This window comes from Kryptolebias marmoratus, linkage group LG2 (assembly GCF_001649575.2).
Source record: "Kryptolebias marmoratus isolate JLee-2015 linkage group LG2, ASM164957v2, whole genome shotgun sequence".
In the NCBI taxonomy this organism is placed as follows: domain Eukaryota; kingdom Metazoa; phylum Chordata; class Actinopteri; order Cyprinodontiformes; family Rivulidae; genus Kryptolebias; species Kryptolebias marmoratus.
Window position 1 is genome coordinate 14,730,759 of NC_051431.1, and position 10,091 is coordinate 14,740,849.

The following is a 10,091-nucleotide window of genomic DNA, read 5'->3' on the forward strand; positions in this document are numbered from 1 at the left end:
TAACCCTTCTGGTTTCCCATGTGGACTTACTACACGATTTTGTTGAGTGCTAAATGAATATATCCTCATTGATTTGGTAAATGCTGTTTTAAGACATTCACCAACATAAATGGGCTACATTAATGATGATGACTTTGACCGAATACACACATTTCTAATTGGCAAACCAGCTATGATATTTATAACTCTGCTGTTCACAAAATAAGATATACTGTATATTGTACTCATATTTTGGCAAGTTTTCAGTGTGATCAGGAGTTCTTTTTATATAGGTCAGCTGACTTATTTGCCTTTCTCTGCAGGTCTGTTGACAGTGGAAACATAGATAACTATGATCTGATAGAAGCTGCCTAAAAACATTCACTGGAGCAGAAAATATCTTTAGTCGAAACACAGATGTAGGCTCCCTCTAAACAACTCTGGAAACTATTTTAAACAAATATATATATATATATATATATATATATATATATATATATATATATATATATATATTTCCTTTTATAAAAAAAAAAGTCCACATGATTTTAACAAAAATGCTGCAATACCTATAGAACATCCAAACAACAACATGTCAAAATACAGAAAAAGAGCATTTTCAGCATGGCTAAAGATAGTCCTGTGACTTGTTTTTTCTTTGATACTTTACAGTTTTCACTGAGGTATGAACCATTTCAGCACATGATCACAGTTTAATGGCAGCAGGTTCAGGATGACATGAGACTGACGTGGAAAATGCAGTAAAAACGACTCCATATGTGTTTGTGGAGCACAAAATGAAAGTGAGCTTGCATGGAAACAGGGAGGTATGTCATGGTTCCTGAAAAGCCATGACGTACAGTATGTCTTATTTATTTGGGTACAAAAAACCCAGAGATTTAAAAATCACCACTTCAGAAAGCGGCTTTTAAAAAAATTCTGTTTTTCTAACTAAAATCTTGCATGTGGATGAGAGGTGCAAACACAGCCGACAATCTCTGTTTTTAAATTTATTCTAAATAGTTTAGCAGAGTATTGGTTTGGATTAAACTGCTTTTTTTCTTTTTTCACAAAAAATAAAAACATTTTTGGTGACTAGCATGTGCACTGATTAAAAGCTGTTTGTTTTTTTTTGACTAGACAAAGAGGAAGAAAACAAATTCCAAGAAACAGGAACACAACAAGAACAAAACAAAACAAAATCTTACAGACTTAACCACTTAACCAAATACTCAGACGTTCACTCGTGGCTCCTGGGAGCGTTTGAAATGAAACCTTTTTATGGGCTTTAAAGCAACAGTTTAGATTTTTTGGAGTGCGGTTCTGTGGAAAGGTTATTAATATTTAACATCTTACCTGTTGTTGATAGCTCTTTGAACTACCTCAGTTTGGAGAAATACAGTTTAATTCTGACAAAGGTCTGATCTGAGCGGGGCCAAGATCAAAGTTGATTGCTGCCATTGTAAAACATTACACTGTGGTTACTTGCAAGCACAAATAGCAGCTAGCTGTAGCACTTCTGGTGCAGCCTGGGGCAATTGCAGGAAGATCATCATATTTCTGCTCGACTAACTGTAGAATGTGAAACGGATGACAGTGTAAAGGTTTATAAACTAGCAATTGCCCGAACCACTATGGGAATTTTGACATTGTTTTAAGACAGCAAATATCCACCTGGGTCTTGGCTCCAGTTGGACTAGCCGTTAGCTTGTCAATCTAGTAAAATTGAGATCATTTAAAGAGCAATGCGGAAATGTACAGAAAATTGAACCTCAGACAAAAATATTTGCGATGAATTTTAGGAAATTCATGTTTTACACCTCAGGGCCATCACACTCAGAGACATATCTCTATGTATATATCTTATTTTTATTGGATTCCTTCAAACTTTTGTCTTTAGTACATTCACAAAAGTCTGTTTAAAGTGTGTGAACATGTATGTATTTGTTTGTACTGCAGCGTCTGAGAAGGAGTCTGCCCCCAGGACTGCTGAGGAGAATTTCATCAACCTGGACCACCACCACCTCAGCTACGGGGCTGCCCACCATCGAGCCGGGGCCCGTACGCAGAGACCGCTCAGCCAGCATCAGACAAACCTCTGACAGGTGATCGCCTCATTACTCCAAAACATTGTAGAATTAGTTGAATTTCTCTGTCTGACTGTTTTGATTTTCTTTACGTTAAATCAGCGATTCGTGGAACAACCCGTTGATGATCACCATCTCAAAGAGCCGCTCCATGTCCGCCTCCTGTACTGCCTCCGGCACTTCCAATCACCTCTACAGCAAACCACTGGGAAGACCAGGTGTGTGGCGTTACCAGTTTACCTACACACACACAGTTCAGCACTTTGCTCTAAGTAACTTTCACATTTTGGAACAACCTCTTTCAGGTTTCCCTCCCTCCAACGTATCACCTCTGGGCTCCCCGTGCCCATCCCCTCCCGTCCAAGGAACTCCCGTCTCCAGTCCTACGACAAAGACGTGTTCAGTGCAGCTTCCTGAGCCGGCCGTGCCGCAGACAGAGCAAATATCTGTCTCTGTGGCCCCCAAGAGCCATCACAGAGCCTTAACTCATAGCCAGAGCGCCCCTAGCTCCACCACCATACACTGGCGGCCTCCACCTCTCTGTAGCAGGTCATGTTTATGAATCAACTCAGTCAATATTGCAAATATCGATGTCCAGTTTGGTGTGTTAGTAGCTGGGCGTCACACTCTTCACATTCTCTGAGCGCTATCACATCTAACGAGATGTCACAATATTGCATGAGATTGTACACACTGTCATCGTCATGGTTTAACCAAAACAATGATAAGTTTGTCCCTTTTCAACATAAGATGTCTAACATGAAAGATAGTTTGATGTGCATTCTTTCGAGGAAGGCCCCTGGTTTGACTTTTTATTAAAATATAGGAAGAAGAAATTTCAAATGTTTGTGCAAATGTTTACCTGTATTGCAGCGTGACAGTGATGTTTTGCCTTTTTAGAGAAAAGCAAAATTGGAAATCTGACTGAGTTCGTGTTTCTCTACTTTTTGTCTTTCAGCTGTGGCAGGCCGTTCAGCATTCGGCTCAACAACGGAGTACAGTCTGGCAGCAAAGGAGACAGAATACCCCACCCAGGTAAAGACCTTCTGTTTTAGTGTGATACCTACCAATAGAAATCTCATGGGCAAACAGGCTAACAGAAATGGTCCCTTTACAACAGGGGTCTCCAATCCTGGTCCTCGAGGGCCACTATCCTGCATGCTTTCCTTGTTTCCCTGCTCCAACACACCTGATTCAGTGGTTAAATTAACTCTTCATGTTCTTCATGAAGCCTGTTAATCACCCATTGATTTAAATCAGGTGTGTTTGAGCAGAGAAACAAGGAAAACATGCAGGATAGTGGCCCTCGAGGACCAGGATTGGAGACCACTGCCTTACAGAGTTAGTGAAAAGCCAAAAGACGTAGAATTGTTACGTGGATACAGCATGTCTAATGTCAGTAATGTCTTCTCAGATGAGCGTGCAGTAGCTTCATCAGACTATGACAGCACCTACGACAGCACCTATGAGACCAACCACAGTGACAGCAGCGACTTTGCACAAAATGAGGAGGAGGGAGAAGGAGGCAAGAAGCCACCTGAAGCAAGGGACGGTTGCAGGGAGTATCCAGCAGAGGTCATCGTTCTTCACCCACTTCAGCCGTCGCCAGAGGTGGGTCTTTTTAGGCCCTATCATTGCAGTGATGTTTTAGGAAATGCATTTGATTAATATGTGAAACACAGTGAAGAGCTGGCAATGTTTTATTTTCTTTACATCTCTTTTTGTAACTTTGCCTTTACCTCTTTTACCTTCACCTTCCAGGATAAGCCCGTCTCTGAGACGGAGAGTCCGGTAATGCCGGGGCTGGAGCCCCTGATGAGTCAGCTCAACAACTGGAACTTTCCCATCTTTAGTCTGGTTGAGAAGACGCATGGCAAGACAGGCTGCATCCTCAGCCAGGTAAACACACTGTCCGAGTAGGGGAAATTATGGCCTTGTGTAAGCAGGCTCAAATCATATTAATGATATTAACTCAGGGTGACAGAAACGTTCACATGTACAATATTCAAGTAGCACCTTCAAATAAGGTGGTGGCATTACCTGTCAGTGTAGCCAGCTTAGAGAATTTACAACTTTAGAGAAGTTCAGATCTTTCAAAGTGGAGTTCTGTGGAGAGGTTGTGAACAATTAGTATCTTACAGGTTGTAGATAGCCCTTTGAACAGCTTTAGTTTGGAGAAATTACCGTGTGACATTGTGAAACACATACGAAGAACATGTTTGCATGTTTTCCATGTAATTTGGAGACATTTGCAACACATGACCCCATGGTTTTCCACCTGAGATCACATGTGAACCGTGTGGCAAACTCATGTGGGGTTTTCTGTATGGGAGCGTGTGGTGAACTTGTCTTCTCTTTGAAAAACTCCAGTGTTGGGAATTTTTAGTGACTGTGTTCTTATTTCTTAGGTTTCTTTAAGGCTTTTTGAGGACACGGGTCTGTTTGAGACCTTCAGGATTCCTATTAAAGAGTTCATGAACTACTTCCAAGCTTTGGAGAATGGATACAGGGATATACCATGTGAGTAGATGGTCCACTCATTTATTAAAAAGACAAAACAAAACAAAAAAACATGTTTGCAGTTATGCTGTCCACTGCCACAAGGTGGATGTGTTGCTCATGAAATACAGCTGTAACAGCAGACCCCTCTGACTGTTCTGTTTCTACTGGAATATTAATTTTAATTGTAAAACATGATTTATCAAAGTTTTTTTTCTCTTTAGCTATTTATACAAAGCTGTCAGAATTCTTGTTTAAAGCTCTTTATAAGATAACTGTATCATTAATTAAATCAAACTTTAGTTGTGTTGTCTGTCTGATCTCTATATTTTACCAATCAGATGTCGTCTGATGAGAATTTTAGGCTCCAACCAGCCATTTGTATTAGACTTTAGGGTGAGCTCTAATCACATTAGGATCAAATGCATTCCAGTTCAACCCTCACAGCTTAATTTAAGTACACCTACAGGCTGTTTTTTTGGTCTTTGTTAAAGCTGAACGACTCGTTTAACTCGTTTCATTTAATTCTATAATTTGTGAGGGTACAGCATTAAAGGAAAACATAAGAAGGGCCAATCTGTGGCCAAAGTGTGTTGTTTTCTTACAACTTTACTGAGCAAACAGCACTCCAACATGTGTAGATTGTATATGAATGACTAGTTGTGTTTTTATTTTTTTTAACATTTATACATCAAAGAGACTGATCTCTTCTCAACCTCTAGAGTCCTTCATTTTTTTTGTCCTTCGTTTTCCACTGCAAATCAAAAGATCTCTGTGCTTTCTTATTCTAACCCTTTAAATTATCCTTGAATTTACCTGATATTAGGAACTGAGTAGCTGCAAAAAACTCAAACCGTTCTAAAGTCTTCTATTTCCATCTTGTTTTGGTTGATGATTGGTTCCTAAATCAAAATTTGGGTCTTTTAGTCTTTGCTTGGGCACATTTTGCTTTTTCTTATCAGTTTATTGGTTTCTTTCTATTATTGTTTGTATATTTTTTCAGTTTAGCAACCATATTTAATGTAATGTAAAAGCATTTGAGAAAGACAGAAGAGGTTTTTCTTTTAGGCACCATGAGGTGATACAGTTAGCTGACAGTATTATATGAATATATTAATAGAGATTTACGGCCCTCCTTATTGCCAGACTTGTGGGATTTACCTCTTTGTTTTATTCTCTCCAGATCACAACCGAATCCATGCTACTGATGTCCTGCAGGCTGTCTGGTACCTCACCACTCAGCCTGTGCCGGGCCTGCCCATCCTGCCGACAGAGAACGGAATACACACCGGTGAGGGTTTATAATCATACAGTAATTTCTCATAATTTAAGCCCAGGATTATGTACTCTTTTTCATATTTTCTAAATCTTCTGTTTTGCTCAGAAAGTTTAGATGTCTAAAGAAGAGAGAGCATCGTTTTAGGTTTACAGATAAAATACTGTGAGCAATTTGTGCACACATGCAAGACTGTAGAAACAGAAGAGCTCTGTGAGTAATGCATGTTGCTGCAAGACAAACAGCCTTAAATTCAGGAATGTACTGTAACTCTGTCTCCTGTATGCACTCGTGCTTACGCGTACACCAATATATGCAACACATTTAATAAATGTTTCCTTTTTTGTCTTTCTTGTTGTGTTAGAAATATCAGTGGGTGCATGAAATGAGACAAAACACTGCCAAGTCTAAATTAAATTAGTTTAAAAACTCTGTAACCCTCACACCAGTTTCTTTTTTTTATGTTTTTAGACTCAGTGAACAGCATGATGTCCGGAGCAGCAGGATTCCTGGTGTCCAAAATGAACTCTGTGCTCGAGGACGGCTACAGTTCCCTGGCTGGTCTGGTCCCAGCCCTGGAGCTCATGGCCCTGTATGTAGCTGCCGCCATGCATGACTATGACCACCCTGGAAGAACCAACGCCTTTCTGGTGGCCACAAGTGCACCACAGGTAATTAAAGGTAGTGGCTTGGAAGAAAGAGCGGGCTTCAGCTGTGGGGGATAATGAGGAGCTCGTATTGGAGTTTTCACAGCAAACAAGTTCGGCCTCAACTGGGATTTGTTGTACTTCCAACAAGCTAATTAAAGTGCCAGTTTAAACTGATAAGGTTCCTCACAACATAGTGTAATCCAAGCTGCCGTGTTGCTTTTCCCTCACGGAGCATTCTGATGCAGTGTGACAAAAGCTGGAACTCTATCTGGCCTGCATTAGTCAGCCACAGCTGCATGCTTTTTTTAGTGTAGAAAGTAATCAGTATATAGGTTCACAAGATTAAACGACTTGATCGCAGGAGTCTTGTTTTATAAAATGTTCATCAGAGGTGTAAGTTACTATTGTCACTAATTCATTAATAATGAAAAAACAAAAAGAGCCAAAAAGGTTGTGAGCTATCAGATTACTTATATGGTGCATTTATAGATGTAATGTGGATTATTTTATTTTATATAGTGTAATATCTTAACAACACTTTATAAGACTTAATGTCTGAAGAAAAAAGTGTGTAAACAATGTTCTTACTGGGATGCAGAAACAAGTAGCATTCCTTGAAGAATGACAAAGAGTTAAAACAAAGAGTTCGCATAATCTGTTAGTGCTCAGAAAACGAAAAAAAAAAAGAATTACCAAACAAAAAACAAGTCAGACTGAAAACACGAACACAAAAAGCATAAAAACTAAACTGAACCAATGTCAGAAACCATATTGCATACTGCAACAGGTAGCCAGTGATTTAAAAGACTAAAATTTCTTTAAAAAATGATTTTAAAAAGTTATTTTAACGATCTTATGGAGACCAAATTATCTGCAGTACGAAGAGATGAGATTCTGCAAAAGACATTTTTTTAAAGCTATAAATAAAGTCTTGACATTCTAAATAAGGCCAAAGGAGTTCCTATAAATTTCCTATTTAACTCTGTATTCATTTGCATTTTAATTTTCCTTTTTCAGGCTCTTCTGTACAACGACAGATCCGTCCTGGAGAACCATCATTCAGCTGCAGCCTGGAACCTCTTCATGTCTCGACCCGAGTACAACTTCCTGGTTAACCTTGATCACGTGGAGTTCAAGCGGTTCCGCTTCCTTGTCATCGAGGCTATTCTGGCCACTGACCTCAAAAAGCACTTTGACTTCCTGGCAGAATTTAATGCAAAGGTAAACACACCGGGCTGCTTTTAAACAGTTGAAAGTGTGACCAGACCAACCGTCATTCATGTCTAATGAGTAATGTGTTACTGTTTATGGTTTTATCTGTATTTTTTTATTCCAGCATATTTTTTTTTTTTCAATTTTTTCCCAGACAGGAAAAATTGACTTTTTGTTTATCTTCCTGTATCCTCAGGTGGGTGATGAAGGAGTATCAGGTATCGACTGGACCAACGAGAATGACCGATTGTTGGTGTGCCAGATGTGCATCAAGCTCGCCGATGTCAACGGGCCGCTGAAGTGTAAAGAGCTGCATCTGCAATGGACCGAGGGGATTGTCAATGAATTCTATGAACAAGTAAGTTTATGAAGAAGTTTCAGAAACTGACTGCACTTTTCATCATACAAATGGCATACATATAGCAAAAATACAATTAACGAAAAGAGTAGAGTCTTGTGCTCTTCTTCTTTGCTTTCAAGAAAAGGTTGGAATCACCGTGACAACCAGATTCTATTTCCTTTGTTTTCTTACCTTCTTGGTATCTGTATAATTTCAAAGAATGTGTCATCAGAATTTAAATTAGGAAAAATAATAACGTCCAGACCACACTGCTTTAGATATTTTTAAAATTAGGAGCTACAGAACTTTTCAGAAATGATGACGTAGCAGCTCGTTTTGTTCATATCCACTATCACTTTGTGCCCGAAGAACACAACTAAGAAGCTGGTTTTTACCGTTCTTTCTGGGTCTGTTTTGCTTTATCCCAATTCTGTTGCCCATAAACCTTGATTGTGTGCTAAAATGAGTATTAAACTGGAGGAAATGGTAAACTGTATACAAAAAAATGCAGCATAGGTATTTCAATGTTTTTGTTAGAATGTGTAGATGAAGAAAAATAATAACAGAAAAAATTGTCAATATATAATAATAAAAATATATAATTAAAAGAATATTTAATGTATGTTAGAGGCTCTACAAAATTCAATTTTTAATGTCATAAAAAAACTAAGAGAGCAAACAGGATGAAGTTTTAACTTGAAGTTCCAAAATAAAGCTCACATCATCTTCAAAAGCTCACATATACTCTTCAAAATAAAAGACTTGCTTAATAATAATAATAATAATAATGCAAATTACTACAACAGCAAGCTCCAATTCATGGAACTTCATAGATTTAACCAGGTAAACCCCATTGAGATCCAGATCTCATTTTCAAAGGGATAGATGTTGGATATTTAATTTTGGCAGTAGTTTCTTTGACACCTTTTAAAAACTTTTTCAGAAATTTTTCACTTTTTCCTGCAGAGACCTTAAAAAATGCGCTGATACAATTAGAGCACTTTTTTCCTAAATGATCGCTGCCTGCAAAAAAAGGACACTGAGAAGAGCAAATGAAAGCAAACAAACAAAGGGAGAGACACATTCTCCAAGTCTATAACAGAACATGAAAGCCACTTGCCCTCAGTTTTTAAAGATATGTATAAAGGAAAATCTGATCTCAAGAGGCAGTTTCTCTTTTTTGCACAGCATCAAGGGTCACCGCAGAATATGTAACCCTGCATATAACAGGGATTTTGAGTCGTTTCATGCTTAAGGACACTTCAACAAAAAGCCTTTGTGTGTAAATGCATGTTCTCCCTGCCTGAAATAGAATATTCAAAACACTAATCGGCTCATGAATTTGTCAATGTAGACGGATGCCTGGCAACAAATCCTTCTCTGAACTGCCAAGACCATAAAGATAAAATCCGATTAGCCGCAAAGATAGAAATGTCACCTAGCAACAATATCGTAAACACAAAGGCCCCAATCTGAAACTTTTAGGCCTGTTTTCCTCTCCTGTATCTGCAGTGGTCATTCATGTAAAACGCACCAAGCAGGATGTTCTGGATGTTTGTTTCCAGGAGGTTTTCTTTAATATATTTTTATTTTTTTTTAACAATCACTGAACTCCGTCTGGGCGTATGAGTGTTCAATCAGTTGTAATGTTGGGAACTTGTATGCCAGATATATAAGATCTCTATTCAGGCTAGCTCTAATACTGGGGCGAGCATGGTTTCCCTTTTCACCGGGGAGACGGGTGACCTAAATGTGCCATCTTCAGCAGCCCTCATTCACCGTCACTGAGGAACATCACAGACTTTTCTCGCCGTCTCTCCGTCGCAGCAGCGTCAGCTCGGAGGAAAACAAACACACATTTGTTCTGCGCTCTGCGGCGCACCACTTCAGCAAACAAAACATTTTGTCATATCTGGTTATCGGATCATTTCTCTCTCTCTCGCTCTCTCTCTTTATGACCAGGCTGTGACTCTAGATACATACATTTCTCTCACAATAACCACTGACGCCATCCAGGTTTTTGGTTGCCATAGCGATCGCATCTCTTG

At 39.0% G+C, this 10,091-nt stretch overlaps 1 protein-coding gene across 1 annotated transcript in view; it reads left to right on the plus strand.

The window, feature by feature from the left end:
* The window catches only part of pde3a (phosphodiesterase 3A, cGMP-inhibited), a 58,784-nt gene that overhangs the window by 37,511 nt on the left and 11,182 nt on the right, over positions 1-10,091 (plus strand). Inside the window, exons 3-13 of the mRNA XM_017434088.3 lie at positions 1,939-2,084; positions 2,169-2,284; positions 2,372-2,615; positions 3,025-3,101; positions 3,481-3,677; positions 3,828-3,965; positions 4,475-4,586; positions 5,749-5,856; positions 6,313-6,512; positions 7,509-7,712; positions 7,900-8,061. Of these exons, the coding sequence (XP_017289577.1) occupies positions 1,939-2,084; positions 2,169-2,284; positions 2,372-2,615; positions 3,025-3,101; positions 3,481-3,677; positions 3,828-3,965; positions 4,475-4,586; positions 5,749-5,856; positions 6,313-6,512; positions 7,509-7,712; positions 7,900-8,061 (1,704 nt within the window). The remainder of the gene's footprint in view (positions 1-1,938; positions 2,085-2,168; positions 2,285-2,371; positions 2,616-3,024; positions 3,102-3,480; positions 3,678-3,827; positions 3,966-4,474; positions 4,587-5,748; positions 5,857-6,312; positions 6,513-7,508; positions 7,713-7,899; positions 8,062-10,091) is intronic.